This window comes from Oncorhynchus kisutch, linkage group LG6 (genome assembly GCF_002021735.2).
Source record: "Oncorhynchus kisutch isolate 150728-3 linkage group LG6, Okis_V2, whole genome shotgun sequence".
NCBI lineage: Eukaryota > Metazoa > Chordata > Actinopteri > Salmoniformes > Salmonidae > Oncorhynchus > Oncorhynchus kisutch.
The window spans coordinates 12,431,905-12,450,342 of NC_034179.2; the positions used below are offsets into that span (position 1 = coordinate 12,431,905).

The 18,438-nt window shown below is 43.1% G+C and overlaps 1 protein-coding gene across 1 annotated transcript in view; it reads right to left on the bottom strand.

Annotated features, from left to right (window-relative positions):
- The window catches only part of LOC109892330 (E3 ubiquitin-protein ligase UHRF2-like), a 51,219-nt gene extending 35,069 nt beyond the window's left edge, over window positions 1–16,150 (bottom strand). Inside the window, exon 1 of the mRNA XM_020484801.2 lies at window positions 15,787–16,150. Coding sequence (XP_020340390.1) covers window positions 15,787–15,939 — 153 coding nt within the window. The 5' untranslated portion in view covers window positions 15,940–16,150. The remainder of the gene's footprint in view (window positions 1–15,786) is intronic.
- Window positions 16,151–18,438: the final 2,288 nt, after the last annotated feature.

The following is an 18,438-nucleotide window of genomic DNA, read 5'->3' on the forward strand; positions in this document are numbered from 1 at the left end:
CAATTACATTTAAACTAAGTTTTTAATCCCAGTAAACATTCCCTGTTTTAGGTTAGTCAGGATCACCACTTCATTTTAAGAATGTGAAATGTCAGAATAATAGTAGAGAGAATAATTTATTTCAGCTTTTATTTCTTTCATCACATGGGAATGTGATGAAAGAAATAAAAGCTGAAATAAATTATTGGGGGTGGGTCAGACATTTACATACACTCAATTAGTATTTGGTAGCATTGCCTTTAAATTGATTAACTTGGATCAAACATTTCGGGTAGCCTTCCACAAGCCTCCTACAATAAGTTGGGTGAATTTTGGACCATTCCTCCTGACAGAGCTGGTGTAACAGTCGGGTTTGTAGGCCTCCTTGCTCGTAGACGATTTTTCAGTTCTGCCCACACATTTTCTATGGGATTGAGGTCAGGGCTTTGTGATGGCCACTTCGATACCTTGACTTTGTTGTCCTTATTTTGCCACAACTTTGAAAGTATGCTTGGGGTCATTTTCCATTTGGAAGACCCATTTGCGACCAAGCTTTAACTTCCTGACTGATGTCTTGAGATGTTGCTTTAATATATCCACATCATTTCCCTATTTATGATGCCATCTATTTTGTGAAGTGCACCACCACTACAACATGATGTGTCCACCCCGTGCTTCACAGTTGGGATGGTGTTCTTTGGCTTGCAAGCCTCCCCCTTTATCCTCCAAACATAATGATGGTCATTATGGCCAAACATTTCTATTTTTGTTTCATCTGACCAAGGACATTTCTCCAAAAAGTATGATCTTTGTTCCTATGTGCAGTTGCAAACCATAGTCTGACTTTTTATGGCGGTTTTGAAGCAGTGGCTTCTTCCTTGCTGAGCAGCCTTTCAGGTTATGTCAATATATGACTCGTTTTACTATGGAAACAGATACTTTTGTACCTGTTTCTCCAGCATCTTTACAAGGTACTTTGCTGTTGTTCTGGGATTGATTTGCACTTTTTGCACCAAAGTACATTAATCTCTAGGAGACTATGTCTCCTTCCTGAGCGGTATGATGGCTGCGTGGTCCCATGGTGTTTATACTTGCATACTATTATTTGTACAGATGAGCGTGGTACCTTCAGGCTTCTGGAAATTTCTCCCAAGGATGAAGCTGCTGATTTCTTTTGATGTTCCCATGATGTCAAGCAAAGATGCACTGAGTCTGAAGGTAGGCCTTGAAATACATCACCAGGTACATCTCCAATTGACTCAAATTATGTCAATTAGCCTATCAGAAGCTTCTAAAGCCATGACACAATTTTCCAAGTTGTTTAAAGGCACAGTCAACTTAGTGTATGTATACTTCTGACCCACTGGAATTGTATTACATTGAATTATAAGTGAAATAAATCTGTCTGTAAACAATTATTGGAAAAATTACTTGTGTCATGCACAAAGTAGATGTCTTTATTGACTTTCCAAAACTATAGTTTGTTAACAAGAAATTTGTGGAGTGGTTGAAAAATGACTTTTAATGACTCCATCCTAAGTGTATGTAAACTTCTGACTTCAACTGTGTGTGTGAAAAATACAAGTTTAAAAAATTTGATTGGTTGGAAGAACAGACGACTTTCGGTCAACCGAGATTTTTTGTTGTTGTCAGGGACGACCCTAGTGTGTATTCTCATTATTTGGTTATTGATCACAATTACCACCTCTCCCCAGTCAAACTACTTTCTGTGTTTATCTTATCGGTCATTGAAAAGCTCATTTCAAAATCATTACAAGCACAGCACTCAGACAGTGACTAAAAACTGCATAGGACATGCTTTGCTTACGCATTGGCAAGGTTGGGACAACCTATTTTGAATACGTAATTATTGAACGTCTCCTTTAGTGTTTGAATAGGCAATTGCTGGACCTAATATATTCCATGTGGAGAAGATGGGCAGCACTACACCACCAGGCCGAACCTGAAAAAGTCCATTAGAGGGGCCTCCCGGGTGGCGCAGTGGTTAAGGGCGCTGTACTGCAGCGCCAGCTGCTCCACCAGAGACTCTGGGTTCGTGCCCAGGCTCTGTCGCAACCGGCCACGACCAGGAGGTCCGTGGGGCGACGCACAATTGGCCTACCGTCGTCCGGGTTAGGGAGGGCTTGGCCGGTAGGGATATCCTTGCCGGGTGCAGTGCACGCTAACCAAGGTTGCCAGGTGCACAGTGTTTCCTCCAACACATTGGTGCGGCTTGCATCTGGGTTGGATGTGCGCTGTGTTAAGAAGCAGTGGGTTGTGTATCGGAGGACGCATGACTTTCAACCTTTGTCTCTCCCGAGCCCGTACGGGAGTTGTAGCAATGAGACAAGATAGTAGCTACTACAACAATTGGATACCACGAAATTGGGTAAAAAATGATAAAATATTAATGTAAAAGTCAATTAGATTCTATCTTGGCTGACAGATATGACAATGATTTTAAAACACAACAGAGAAAAGTACTGTATATGGAATTAAAATGACAGAATATTTATATTATTACCATGGTACTTTTGTGGGGTTTATCTGCTAGTCTATAGAGTCAGTGGTGAGAGACTAGTCTATAGAGTCAGTGGTGAGAGACTAGTCTATAGAGTCAGTGGGGCAGTGAGAGACTAGTCTATAGAGTCAGTGGTGAGAGACTAGTCTATAGAGTCAGTGGTGAGAGACTAGTCTATAGAGTCAGTGGTGAGAGACTAGTCTATAGAGTCAGTGGTGAGAGACTAGTCTATAGAGTCAGTGGTGAGAGACTAGTCTAGAGTCAGTGGTGAGAGACTAGTCTATAGAGTCAGTGGTGAGAGACTAGTCTATAGAGTCAGTGGTGAGAGACTAGTCTATAGAGTCAGTGGTGAGAGACTAGTCTATAGAGTCAGTGGTGAGAGACTAGTCTATAGAGTCAGTGGTGAGAGACTAGTCTATAGAGTCAGTGGTGAGAGACTAGTCTATAGAGTCAGTGGTGAGAGACTAGTCTAGAGTCAGTGGTGAGAGACTAGTCTATAGAGTCAGTGGTGAGAGACTAGTCTATAGAGTCAGTGGTGAGAGACTAGTCTATAGAGTCAGTGGTGAGAGACTAGTCTATAGAGTCAGTGGTGAGAGACTAGTCTAGAGTCAGTGGTGAGAGACTAGTCTATAGAGTCAGTGGTGAGAGACTAGTCTAGAGTCAGTGGTGAGAGACTAGTCTAGAGTCAGTGGTGAGAGACTAGTCTATAGAGTCAGTGGTGAGAGACTAGTCTATAGAGTCAGTGGTGAGAGACTAGTCTATAGAGTCAGTGGTGAGAGACTAGTCTAGAGTCAGTGGTGAGAGACTAGTCTATAGAGTCAGTGGTGAGAGACTAGTCTATAGAGTCAGTGGTGAGAGACTAGTCTATAGAGTCAGTGGTGAGAGACTAGTCTAGAGTCAGTGGTGAGAGACTAGTCTAGAGTCAGTGGTGAGAGACTAGTCTATAGAGTCAGTGGTGAGAGACTAGTCTATAGAGTCAGTGGTGAGAGACTAGCCTAGAGTCAGTGGTGAGAGACTAGTCTATAGAGTCAGTGGTGAGAGACTAGTCTAGAGTCAGTGGTGAGAGACTAGTCTATAGAGTCAGTGGTGAGAGACTAGTCTAGAGTCAGTGGTGAGAGACTAGTCTATAGAGTCAGTGGTGAGAGACTAGTCTATAGAGTCAGTGGTGAGAGACTAGTCTATAGAGTCAGTGGTGAGAGACTAGTCTAGAGTCAGTGGTGAGAGACTAGTCTAGAGTCAGTGGTGAGAGACTAGTCTAGAGTCAGTGGTGAGAGACTAGTCTATAGAGTCAGTGGTGAGAGACTAGTCTATAGAGTCAGTGGTGAGAGACTAGTCTATAGAGTCAGTGGTGAGAGACTAGTCTAGAGTCAGTGGTGAGAGACTAGTCTAGAGTCAGTGGTGAGAGACTAGTCTATAGAGTCAGTGGTGAGAGGCTAGTCTAGAGTCAGTGGTGAGAGACTAGTCTATAGAGTCAGTGGTGAGAGACTATGGTACTTTTGTGGGGTTTATCTGTGTCTGCCTATTAAGTGAATTGGACCACCCGGGATCAACCTTCATCAGAATTGGGGAAGGTGCTTGTGAGTAGGTGCCATGGAACCTATCAAAGCATCAGTATATGAACTGTGCTTCCAAAATGCACTTGTTTTGTGTGTACGCACAGCTGAGTGTGTGTGTGTGTGTGTGTATTTTTATAAGTGAGTCAGGGCTGTTGTATGTGTGACGATTAATTTCCCTAACGCAACAAAGGTACAAAACCATACCAATTAGTGGTAGTGAGAGACTAGTCTATAGAGTCAGTGGGGCGGTGATGAGCGACTAGTCTATAGAGTCAGTGGGGCGGTGATTGACTAGTCTATAGAGTCAGTGGGGCGGTGAGAGACGAGTCTATAGAGTCAGTGGGGCGGTGAGAGACTAGTCTATAGAGTCAGTGGGGCAGTGAGAGACTAGTCTATAGAGTCAGTGGTGAGAGACTAGTCTATAGAGTCAGTGGGGTGGTGAGAGACTAGTCTATAGAGTCAGTGGGGTGGTGAGAGACTAGTCTATAGAGTTAGTGGTGAGAGACTAGTCTATAGAGTCAGTGGTGTGGTGAGAGACTAGTCTATAGAGTCAGTGTGGTGATGAGAGACTAGTCTATAGAGTCAGTGTGGTGATGAGAGACTAGTCTATAGAGTCAGTGGTGAGAGACTAGTCTATAGAGTCAGTGGGGTGGTGAGAGACTAGTCTATAGAGTTAGTGGTGAGAGACTAGTCTATAGAGTCAGTGTGGTGATGAGAGACTAGTCTATAGAGTCAGTGTGGTGATGAGAGACTAGTCTATAGAGTCAGTGGGGCAGTGAGAGACTAGTCTATAGAGTCAGTGGTGAGAGACTAGTCTATAGAGTCAGTGGTGAGAGACTAGTCTATAGAGTCAGTGGTGAGAGACTAGTCTATAGAGTCAGTGGTGAGAGACTAGTCTATAGAGTCAGTGGTGAGAGACTAGTCTATAGAGTCAGTGGGGCGGTGATGAGCGACTAGTCTATAGAGTCAGTGGGGCGGTGATTGACTAGTCTATAGAGTCAGTGGGGCGGTGAGAGACGAGTCTATAGAGTCAGTGGGGAGGTGAGAGACTAGTCTATAGAGTCAGTGGGGCAGTGAGAGACTAGTCTATAGAGTCAGTGGTGAGAGACTAGTCTATAGAGTCAGTGGGGCGGTGAGAGACTAGTCTATAGAGTCAGTGGGGTGGTGAGAGACTAGTCTATAGAGTTAGTGGTGAGAGACTAGTCTATAGAGTTAGTGGTGAGAGACTAGTCTATAGAGTTAGTGGTGAGAGACTAGTCTATAGAGTCAGTGGTGTGGTGAGAGACTAGTCTATAGAGTCAGTGTGGTGATGAGAGACTAGTCTATAGAGTCAGTGTGGTGATGAGAGACTAGTCTATAGAGTCAGTGTGGTGATGAGAGACTAGTCTATAGAGTCAGTGGGGTGGTGAGAGACTAGTCTATAGAGTTAGTGGTGAGAGACTAGTCTATAGAGTCAGTGTGGTGGTGAGAGACTAGTCTATAGAGTCAGTGTGGTGATGAGAGACTAGTCTATAGAGTCAGTGTGGTGATGAGAGACTAGTCTATAGAGTCAGTGGTGAGAGACTAGTCTATAGAGTCAGTGGTGAGAGACTAGTCTATAGAGTCAGTGGTGAGAGACTAGTCTATAGAGTCAGTGTGGTGGTGAGAGACTAGTCTATAGAGTCAGTGTGGTGGTGAGAGACTAGTCTATAGAGTCAGTGTGGTGGTGAGAGACTAGTCTATAGAGTCAGTGTGGTGATGAGAGACTAGTCTATAGAGTCAGTGTGGTGATGAGAGACTAGTCTATAGAGTCAGTGGTGAGAGACTAGTCTATAGAGTCAGTGGTGAGAGACTAGTCTATAGAGTCAGTGGTGAGAGACTAGTCTATAGAGTCAGTGGTGAGAGACTAGTCTATAGAGTCAGTGGTGAGAGACTAGTCTATAGAGTCAGTGGTGAGAGACTAGTCTATAGAGTCAGTGGTGAGAGACTAGTCTATAGAGTCAGTGGGGTGGTGAGAGACTAGTCTATAGAGTCAGTGGGGCAGTGAGAGACTAGTCTATAGAGTCAGTGGTGAGAGACTAGTCTATAGAGTCAGTGGGGTGGTGAGAGACTAGTCTATAGAGTCAGTGTGGTGATGAGAGACTAGTCTATAGAGTCAGTGTGGTGATGAGAGACTAGTCTATAGAGTCAGTGGTGAGAGACTAGTCTATAGTCAGTGGTGAGAGACCAGTCTATAGTCAGTGGTGAGAGACCAGTCTATAGAGTCAGTGTGGTGATGAGAGACTAGTCTATAGAGTCAGTGTGGTGATGAGAGACTAGTCTATAGAGTCAGTGTGGTGATGAGAGACTAGTCTATAGAGTCAGTGTGGTGATGAGAGACTAGTCTATAGAGTCAGTGGTGAGAGACCAGTCTATAGAGTCAGTGGGGTGGTGAGAGACTAGTCTATAGAGTCAGTGGGGCAGTGAGAGACTAGTCTATAGAGTCAGTGTGGTGATGAGAGACTAGTCTATAGAGTCAGTGTGGTGATGAGAGACTAGTCTATAGAGTCAGTGGTGAGAGACTAGTCTATAGAGTCAGTGGTGAGAGACTAGTCTATAGAGTCAGTGGTGAGAGACTAGTCTATAGAGTCAGTGGTGAGAGACTAGTCTATAGAGTCAGTGGTGAGAGACCGGTCTATAGAGTCAGTGGGGTGGTGAGAGACTAGTCTATAGAGTCAGTGGGGCAGTGAGAGACTAGTCTATAGAGTCAGTGGTGAGAGACTAGTCTATAGAGTCAGTGTGGTGATGAGAGACTAGTCTATAGAGTCAGTGTGGTGATGAGAGACTAGTCTATAGAGTCAGTGGTGAGAGACTAGTCTATAGTCAGTGGTGAGAGACCAGTCTATAGAGTCAGTGTGGTGATGAGAGACTAGTCTATAGAGTCAGTGTGGTGATGAGAGACTAGTCTATAGAGTCAGTGTGGTGATGAGAGACTAGTCTATAGAGTCAGTGGTGAGAGACCAGTCTATAGAGTCAGTGGGGTGGTGAGAGACTAGTCTATAGAGTCAGTGGGGCAGTGAGAGACTAGTCTATAGAGTCAGTGTGGTGATGAGAGACTAGTCTATAGAGTCAGTGTGGTGATGAGAGACTAGTCTATAGAGTCAGTGTGGTGATGCGAGACTAGTCTATAGAGTCAGTGTGGTGATGAGAGACTAGTCTATAGAGTCAGTGTGGTGATGAGAGACTAGTCTATAGAGTCAGTGGGGCGGTGAGAGACTAGTCTATAGAGTCAGTGGGGCGGTGAGAGACTAGTCTATAGAGTCAGTGGGGCGGTGAGAGACTAGTCTATAGAGTCAGTGGGGCGGTGAGAGACTAGTCTATAGAGTCAGTGGGGCGGTGAGAGACTAGTCTATAGAGTTAGTGGTGAGAGACTAGTCTATAGAGTCAGTGGTGAGAGACTAGTCTATAGAGTCAGTGGTGAGAGACTAGTCTATAGAGTCAGTGGGGCGGTGATTGACTAGTCTATAGAGTCAGTGGTGAGAGACTAGTCTATAGAGTCAGGGTGGTGATGAGAGACTAGTCTATAGAGTCAGTGTGGTGATGAGAGACTAGTCTATAGAGTCAGTGTGGTGATGAGAGACTAGTCTATAGAGTCAGTGGTGAGAGACCAGTCTATAGAGTCAGTGGGGCGGTGAGAGACTAGTCTATAGAGTCAGTGGGGCAGTGAGAGACTAGTCTATAGAGTCAGTGGTGAGAGACTAGTCTATAGAGTCAGTGGTGAGAGACTAGTCTATAGAGTCAGTGTGGTGATGAGAGACTAGTCTATAGAGTCAGTGTGGTGATGAGAGACTAGTCTATAGAGTCAGTGGTGTGATGAGAGACTAGTCTATAGAGTCAGTGGTGTGATGAGAGACTAGTCTATAGAGTCAGTGGTGTGATGAGAGACTCGTCTATAGAGTCAGTGGTGTGATGAGAGACTAGTCTATAGAGTCAGTGGTGTGATGAGAGACTAGTCTATAGAGTCAGTGGTGTGATGAGAGACTAGTCTATAGAGTCAGTGGTGAGAGACTAGTCTATAGAGTCAGTGGTGTGATGAGAGACTCGTCTAGAGTCAGTGGTGTGATGAGAGACTAGTCTATAGAGTCAGTGGTGTGATGAGAGACTAGTCTATAGAGTCAGTGGTGTGATGAGAGACTAGTCTATAGAGTCAGTGGTGAGAGACTAGTCTATAGAGTCAGTGTGGTGATGAGAGACTAGTCTATAGAGTCAGTGTGGTGATGAGAGACTAGTCTATAGAGTCAGTGGTGTGATGAGAGACTAGTCTATAGAGTCAGTGGTGTGATGAGAGACTAGTCTATAGAGTCAGTGGTGTGATGAGAGACTAGTCTATAGAGTCAGTGGTGAGAGACTAGTCTATAGAGTCAGTGTGGTGATGAGAGACTAGTCTATAGAGTCAGTGTGGTGATGAGAGACTAGTCTATAGAGTCAGTGGGGCGGTGAGAGACTAGTCTATAGAGTCAGTGGGGCGGTGAGAGACTAGTCTATAGAGTCAGTGGGGCGGTGAGAGACTAGTCTATAGAGTCAGTGGGGCGGTGAGAGACTAGTCTATAGAGTCAGTGGGGCGGTGAGAGACTAGTCTATAGAGTCAGTGGGGTGGTGAGAGACTAGTCTATAGAGTCAGTGGGGCGGTGAGAGACTAGTCTATAGAGTCAGTGGGGTGGTGAGAGACTAGTCTATAGAGTCAGTGGGGCGGTGAGAGACTAGTCTATAGAGTCAGTGGGGTGGTGAGAGACTAGTCTATAGAGTCAGTGTGGTGATGAGAGACTAGTCAATAGAGTCAGTGGTGAGAGACTAGTCTATAGAGTCAGTGGGGAGAGACTAGTCTATAGAGTCAGTGGGGTGGTGAGAGACTAGTCTAGAGTCAGTGGGGTGGTGAGAGACTAGTCTATAGAGTTAGTGGTGAGAGACTAGTCTATAGAGTTAGTGGTGAGAGACTAGTCTATAGAGTCAGTGGTGAGAGACTAGTCTATAGAGTCAGTGGGGTGGTGAGAGACTAGTCTATAGAGTTAGTGGTGAGAGACTAGTCTATAGAGTCAGTGGGGTGGTGAGAGACTAGTCTATAGTGTCAGTGGGGCGGTGAGAGACTAGTCTATAGAGTTAGTGGTGAGAGACTAGTCTATAGAGTCAGTGTGGTGATGAGAGACTAGTCTATAGAGTCAGTGGGGCAGTGAGAGACTAGTCTATAGAGTCAGTGGTGAGAGACTAGTCTATAGAGTCAGTGGTGAGAGACTAGTCTATAGAGTCAGTTGGGTGGTGAGAGACTAGTCTATAGAGTCAGTGGGGCAGTGAGAGACTAGTCTATAGAGTCAGTGGTGAGAGACTAGTCTATAGAGTCAGTGGGGTGGTGAGAGACTAGTCTATAGAGTCAGTGTGGTGATGAGAGACTAGTCTATAGAGTCAGTGTGGTGATGAGAGACTAGTCTATAGAGTCAGTGTGGTGATGAGAGACTAGTCTATAGAGTCAGTGGTGAGAGACTAGTCTATAGAGTCAGTGATGAGAGACTAGTCTATAGAGTCAGTGTGGTGATGAGAGACTAGTCTATAGAGTCAGTGTGGTGATGAGAGACTAGTCTATAGAGTCAGTGTGGTGATGAGAGACTAGTCTATAGAGTCAGTGTGGTGATGAGAGACTAGTCTATAGTCAGTGGTGAGAGACTAGTCTATAGAGTCAGTGTGGTGATGAGAGACTAGTCTATAGAGTCAGTGTGGTGATGAGAGACTAGAGAGCCACAGTCAGCCTGGCAGGGAGAAAGTAATTCTGGGATAAGTTAGAAAACGCCCAACAAACACACAGTGCTCCTGCTCCGTACCCCATCCCCCACGGCCCATCCCGCCGCCCAACCCACCCCTCGCCTACCGCCCGCTAGACTGCCAAAGAGGGGAGCAATAGGGGGAAAAAAAACACAAAAAAACAAGGTCACGTTTCTTATCAAGAGCGAACACCCCGGCCCCAAGCAGCCCAAAACACTGACATGGAACTGCACATCTAGAGTGTACCCAAACTCTGCAGTATTTAGTCATCTATACAGAACACAGTCATGTGTTCCTCAAATAGATTCCATTCTTTAGCTCTAGTAAATACATGGACAAAAAGAAGTGGACTTGATTTGGCTCGGTGCGGCTTGCTCCCCCCCCCCGCCAAACCTCGTTTCTTCCTAGCCGTTGTGTTTGTAAAGCAGGACCCTGCGTTTTTGACAAACCGGTCTGGTACAGTGAGAAGGAAAGTGCTCCCAATTACCTTGCATTACCAACAACCGCGGCACAGTTTCTGTAGCTAGCTGCTATTCAAATTAAGAACACACAGGCTTCAACATAGTGTCGCCGTTGATGGAACCACCAACAAAAGAACTAGACTAGACCGTGCGAATACTGTGATAACCGAAAATCATAAAATCTAAATCCACGTGCAGGGTGTTTGAACACAGAAATGGCTAAACTTGGACTAAACTAGAATATTTCCATGTAAAAAAAAAATGTAAAGACTTGAATGTTATTGTGTTTATTATATAAGCCAGAGCTAGGTTTGTGGTTACCAACGTCCAATTGATTTATTGTCCTTAAGCACAGTGTCTGTAAGGTGTTCTCTATGGCAGGACGGCAGGAAAGATAGGCACAATAAAACACCTAAAGCTTTGGATTGATTCCCTCCTACTCCCATTTTTCACCTCTCTCAGAAAACCCACACCAATTCATACAACGTAACAATTACTCTGACCTTTGACCTACAGGATTCACAGAATACTGGGTTGTGTTCAGTAGGCACAAAATGGAAGAAAAAGGAGAGGGACTATCTAATGCTCATTGTTGTTTTCTGTTACAAAATGCTTTGAAAACGTCTTATTACAGTGTGCCCTTACGAACACGACCATTGATCTAACTCAACTGTCACTTCTTAAAATGGCACACCGTTCCTTAACTCATAAAGGACACCAACTTTCATCAGGTTATTAAACTGCCTCCACTGCAGGCAAGAAGCACTATGTAAATGGATTCAAGTGCCCTCAGCCCTGTCAGACGACAGGCTTCAAACCTTCAGCCAGCCCAGCCCTAAACTGGGCGTGCCTGTACGCATGGATGACTGCAGCTCACTCTTATCCCTGTCCCCCAAAACCCTGGACAACGATGGAACCGGTTCTTACAAAGCCCTCAATGCCTCTGAGCAGTACCAAGATAACTGAACGAATGCCCTGGGTTTTCCAACAGAGAAAATGTGTCACGGTTTATTAGTCTGTCGTGTTGAAAACATTGTGTGTGTATTTGTGTTTATGAAAAACAGTTGATCGGTATTCTCTCGCATTTGGGAGCATTTATAACATTCCAGACGTACGAGTGTTTTTTTTTGGCACCGAAAGGTCATTACAACTCGAACAGTGAAATACTACTGCCTGACCTTCAAACACTCTGAGCAACACTCACTCGCCAATAGACAGAGAGCATAATTCAAAACCAGCCAATCACAAGCCTTGAGTGTGATGAGACGGCATGTTCTGATCTGAAAGAGAACGGCAATGGTGACTGTATTCCTATGTAAGGGAAAGTGGGTGACTGTTAGGCAGGTACTATAAAGACTAGAAAAGGTACCTTTACCACAGACTTACAAGACCACTGTGGCTCTGTAAAATGGACCATCTTCAAACACAAGGGCAGAGTCAGTCAATGCATTGAACTAGGTCTGAAACGACGCCATTTTGATATTGAATGAGTTGAACGGGTCTCCTCCAGCAGCATATTCTAACAGTGTTTCGGTAGTCTGTACTGTGAGTGGCTCATTCTTCACATTTCTTCACACGTGGAAATCCCCCACCCACCCTGCCTGCTTTCCTACGAGGCAGAGGAAATAAAAGTACATTACTGTACTACACTATTACAGTACAACTATACTACAGTACATTACTGTACTACACTACAGTATTACAGTACAACTTTACTACAGTACATTACTCTACTACACTACAGTATTACAGTACAACTTTACTACAGTACTACTAGGCCTACACTACAGTACAACTTTCCTACAGTACATTACTGTACTACACTACAACTATACTACAGTACAACTATACTACTAGACCTACACTACTTTACATTACTGTCCTAGTAGACCTACACTACAACTTTACTACAGTACATTACTGTACTACCAGGCCTTCACTACAGTACAACTATACTACAGTACTCCACAAAATCAGCACTGAAACCCAAGGGTCTTCTTGTATAATAAGCCTCATAACCCTCAAAACCATAGCCTAGCACATATTGTGGTCCTCTGAAGCTCATTTGGTAGAACATAGTGCTTGCAACGCCAGGATAGTGGGTTCGATTCCCGGGAGCACCTCTACATCAAAAAATGCATGCATGACTAAGTTGTGTTGGATAAAAGCATCTGCTAAATGACACATTATGTATTATTATCATCATCATCATCATTAACTAGGCATAAATAAAAGGATAGTGGGAAAATTCAACACTCTATGGAAATGCATGAAGAGAAAACCATATTGTTTCCTTAGAAAACAGACAGCCATGCATAAATCACACAATGATGAAACATATGTGGGCTGTCAACTGAACACCCGTGTCAAAGCTAACCAAGTGCAGGTCTTTTGTTGTTTAAATTCACTTTATAAAATGGTACCTGCTTAGTCAGGGTAGCCTAGTGGTTAGAGCGTTGGACTAGTAACTGGAAGGTTGGAAGTTCAAACCCCCAAGCTGACAAGGTACAAATCTGTCGTTCTACCCCTGAACAGGCAGTTAAATAAGAATTTGTTCTTAACTGACTTGCCTAGTTAAATAAAGGTCAAATAAAACAATTAATTAGTCGCTTACTCTCCACAAAAAAAGTAGGCTTGGTGTGGCTACTCCCATGTTTCCTCAACACAGACAAACACATGGAGGGATTCCTCATTCAAAAAATGCAAAATGGCCGACACCTCATGCTGTACAACATTATACAGCAACAAACGACTTCCGCAGGAATGGAATCCCTCCCCAAGCATGCATGTGCAGAGACAAAAAACATTTCAACTTCATGTAATAATAAGAAGAAGAAAACAAAATCAACCTATTTATTTTCAATGCCAGACACGATTCTGCTTTTGTTGATTTATTTACAGATTAAATGTAGAAGTGGGGCCTTCGGATATAAGGATGGCTAACTGGCCTTCAAAAGGGAAGTCATTTCTATGGTAAATCAAATAAATAGAATAAAATGGTGTGATTAAAGTGTATTATCTGATAATAGAAAAGCAGTATTTTCTTTATGGGGTGCCTTTCGAGTCATTATTCCAACTTTAATTACTCCCCACGCAGGTAGTGTCCCAAATGGCTCCTTATTCTCTACCTAGTGCATACGGGTTGTGATCAAAAGTAATGTACTATATAAGAAACAGGGTGCCATTTGAGAAGCACACAGGGACATAGCGCTCAGACGATTAACTGCCTGACTACAGCCTCCTCCTCCCAGCATTCTACATCTGATTACTCAGATTACCGCCAATTATGAAGTGGGTGTCTCACACACACACACACTCTCTCTCTCTCTACCCCCAAGCCATAAGACTGCTAAATAGTTAGTCCGGGTAGCTATTTGGTTAACTATTGATCCTTTTTGCACTAACTCTTGACTCGCTACTGGGGCGGCAGGGTAGACTAGTGGTTAGAGCGTTGGTCTAGTAACCTGAAGGTTGTAAGTTCAAACCCCCGAGCTGACAAGGTACAAATCTGTCGTTCTGCCCATGAACAGACAGTTAACCCACTGTTCCTAGGCCGTCATTGAAAATAAGAATTTGTTCTTAACTGACTTGCCTAGTAAAATAAAGGTAAAAAATAAACTGTTTATTATCTATCCTGTTGCCTAGTCACTTTACCTCTATATATATGTACATATCTACCACAATTACCTCGGTACTGGTGTTATTATTTTTAGATTATTTCTCTCTGCATTGTCGGGAAGGGCCCGTAAGTAAGCATTTCGCTGTTAGTCTACACCTGTTGTTCACAAAGCATGTGACAAATACAATGTGGTTTGACACACACAGGAGAGGACTTAATGGCCATTACATGGGCAGTAGGACTGAACAGGATGTCTCCAACCGTATTGCCAGTGTTTTTCTTAACTGCCTGCATTTTGAGTCATTAGGTGGTTGTAGGTGGGTGTACACTTACAATAGGTGTACACCTATTCTGACAACACTCAAGCAGCCAATCATTATTACTACATTGCTACACATGCTACTACATTACTACACAGAGCCCTAAAAAATGGACCTTCACAAACACTGAAATTATGACAAGGCATTATGTGAAGTCTCAGAAAATACAATGTTGCACTGACTGATCAATGTCCTATTGTAAAAGAGGTAGCGTTAATGAGAGAAAATGTGTCAATCCACTTCAGCTTCTAGAATCCCCAGGAGTACTTGTCTAGAATCCCCAGGAGTACTTGTCTAGAATCCCCAGGAGTACTTGTCTAGAATCCCCAGGAGTACTTGTCTAGAATCCCCAGGAGTACTTGTCTAGAATCCCCAGGAGTACTTGTCTAGAATCCCCAGGAGTACTTGTCTAGAATCCCCAGGAGTACTTGTCTAGAATCCCCAGGAGTACTTGTCTAGAATCCCCAGGAGTACTTGTCTAGAATCCCCAGGAGTACTTGTCTAGAATCCCCAGGAGTACTTGTCTAGAACTACGGGTAGCCTAGTGGTTAGCGCGTTGGGCCAGTAACCTAAAGTTTGCTAGATCAAATCCCCAAGCTGACAAGTTAAAAATCTGTCATTCTGCCCCACAGTTAGGAAATCATAGTAAATAAGAATTTGTTCTTGACCGACTTGCCTAGTTAAATAAAGGTTACATTTTTAAAGAAAATTGTCTAGAATCCCCAGGAGTAATTGTCCAGCAGAACCTCTTATCTAACTCATATTAAATTTGAAAGACAGTATTCAATATATCACTAAGTATTTAAGATTTACATGTACATGCAGAATATGGGGGAAACAAAGTAATCATGCTTAGATCACTCTGACCGTAGCATATTTCAGTAGAAAGCCTAACCACCGTGTTCACTATGCAGTGACGTCGAGGGTGTCAAACCAGTAGCGCGCGGGTGTAAACACTGCACTTCACTGGATGGCAATGCACGTGGAGCAACGCATCCTAAGCGTAAACAAATGCATCATACAATCACATGCCGCATGAATATGAAAGGCAATGAAACATTAGTAAAGATCCCAGATGTTTTTGCAAACATGATTCCGCCGCGTTTTCAACATATCTAAGACTATTACGGGGTAATTATATAAAATATGCCCACCTATCCAAAATATAAGAAAATGAAAACAGAAAAAAATCTAATTGGTAATTGGATCTGAATGGACATTTTCCATTTCCTTCCCAACACTAAATATCTGGGGGGAAAAAGACCAGGAAGTATACGCCATTTCTCAGCTCTCTAGCTCAAGTGTTGGCGATTGCATTTTAAATAGGCCAACTGAAAACGCTGCAACAATGTATCCAACAGTAGATAAAGCATGAATGGGGACAACAGCAGCAAATTAATATCACTGGCAGAGTGGGTCCTCTTGGTTCTTGCGCAAGAACTGTTGGCGAATTCCCTTCAAAACAGGAAGCTCCGGTATTAAGTACAACGTTAGCAGCCTGACACCTAATCCTGCAACGTAAACAAACAACTGTTACGATGGCCATAGGTGAGACATCTACCTGTTTGCCCCGATAGAATAACCGTTGTTGTCCGGGGTTTACATTGAAGATATCTTGGATTTTCAGCCTCAGAGACTCAATTTTGGTCAGCCTGGAAAGATCCTCAATGGTTCGTGTCTCCTTTCCGTCTATGGTCCGAATTTGAATCCACATCGTTCCACCGCCCGATAGCCACCAAAAAGGTTACAGAAATCTAATCACAACAAATACAGGGGCTTGGGGGGAAAGGGGAATAACAGTGAAAACGTTCAGCACTCCATAGCCTTTTCCTCTGCAGGGGAGAATGATTCTTGCAGGAGGTGTCGCTCACATGGGTCACCGCGCCAAGCAAATCTCGCGAAATAAAATTCAGTACAATTTGCCGTTAAAGACGCAGGGCCCCTTTTTTGTAGTTTCCACTAGATAGCGCAGACTAAGTCAAAATTGACAATATGTCGCAAAAAAATATGAAAACAAAACATTAGCTTTTTGGTCTTAATTTAAGATTAAGGTTAAGCATAAAGTTAGCATTGTGGTTAAGGTAAGGTTTAGAATTACATTTTAAGATCAAATGTAAAAATGGGCGTGGTTTATGACTTTATGAACGGTGTAACTAGTGAATACCCTTTTTTTGTGGGCATGCAAATACAGGAAACCAGCCAACGGATGTCAGTATATCCAGAGATACTCCATTGGAATCGTATTAACGCCCATGGTGTAAATTGCCCATGCGTCGTCAATGGGCCGCACGGTGCATTCTGGGCGATTCTGGGACAAGGAAAGCTCTCCTTCAAGTAGGGAATGGGAGTCAATAACATAGGTGTATAAATATGGCTAATAACTAAGGTGTTTAAAGATGGCTACCCTCATGTACTTACCTAAAATGCCTTGTTTTCTCAATTCGCCGTATTGTACAGTGCTCTCCGTTATCCTTTTGTATCAGCAAAGCACAGTATACTAAAAAGTAGATTGAGCTGATTTACTGGCACATTTTGTTAAATTTGGGAGCCATAGTTTAAGAACTGTGGGGAGTGCTGAAAACAATGACGTCATATCTGAATTCCTCCACCCCAAAAAAACATTTTTTTAAATCTGAATTCCTCCATCTTTACGCACCTTAGTTTAAAAAAAAAAAACATTAGCGAGAATTTCATGAAGTACAGCATTGCAAATCTTTTCTGAGATGTGAAATAATGAACTTGTTCTCTGTAATGTCATATAGCTTTGGAATCGGGACATTACACACTTGAGGAAAACAGTTAGGTTTCTCAACTTTTAGAACAGATGGCCTGACAATTAGTTTAGCAACAAAGTAACAACGTGAGCACAATTGGTCGACATTCTGCTGGGAGGGGCGTTATGCGTTTCTCCATTCATTGTCCAGTGGGATTCCTATCTCCTTTCTCTCAAAACTCTGTTATATCTCACCTCTTTTTTAGAATGTGCAATGTACACAGTGGTCATTGTCAAATTAAGGCATTGATATTGAATGTCTAACTTCAATGTCAAATTAAAGCCTACACCGACTTGCATTGTAAAGAGCTGGGTTGATAAATACAACTAGACAGTTAAGAAAATATATATATATGTATATAAAATATATATATATATATATAGCTACAAAAATATTTGTCTAAATCAAATTGTCACATGCTTTCTGTACAGGAGTAGACCAACAGTGAAAGGCTTACAGGCCCTAACAACAATTCAGAGAGAAAAATAACATAAATAAATACACAATGAGTAACGATAACTTGGCTATACACACAGGGTACCGGCACAGAATCGATGTGCAGGGGTACGAGGTAATTGAGGTAGATATATACATATAGGTATGGGTAAAATGACTAAGCAACAGGCTAGATAAGCAGTAGCAGCAGTGTGATGAGTTTGTTCAAAAGGGGTCAATGCAGATAGTCCAGGTAGCTACAGTAACTAGCAAGGACAGTCATAATGTGGCTAATAGACTAGAGTATCTACAGTGCATTCGGGAAGTATTCAGACACCTTGCCTTTTCCACATTTTGATACGTTACAGCCTTAATCTAAAATGGATTAAATTAACTTTTTCCTCCTCGATCTTGCCCTAATACCCCATACCACAAAGTGAAAGCAGGTTTTTAGAAATGTTAGCAAATGTGTTAAAAATAAAAAACAGAAATACCTTGTTTGCATAAGTATTCAGACTCTTTGTTATGAGGCATGAAAATGAGCTAAGGTGCATCCTGTTTCCATTGATCAACCTTGAGATGTTTCTACAACTTGATTGGAGTCCACCTGTGGTAAATTCAATTGATTGGACATGATTTAGAAAGGCACACACCTGCCTTTATAAGGTCCCAGAGTTGACAGTGCATGTCAGAGCAAAAACCAAGCCATGAGGTTGAAGGAATTGTCCGTAGAGCTCCGAGACAGGATTGTGTCGAGGCACAGATCTGAGGAAGGGTACCAAAACATGTCTGCCGCATTGAAGGTCCCCAAGAACACAGTGGCCTCCATCATTCTTAAAATGGAAGAATTTTGGAACCACCAACACTCTTTCTAGAGCTTGCTGCCTGGCCAAATTGAGCAATCGGGAGAGAAGGGCCTTGGTAAGGGAGGTGACCAAGAACCCGACTGTCACTCTGACAGAGCTCCAGAGTTCCTCTGTGGAGATGGGAGAACCTTCCAGAAG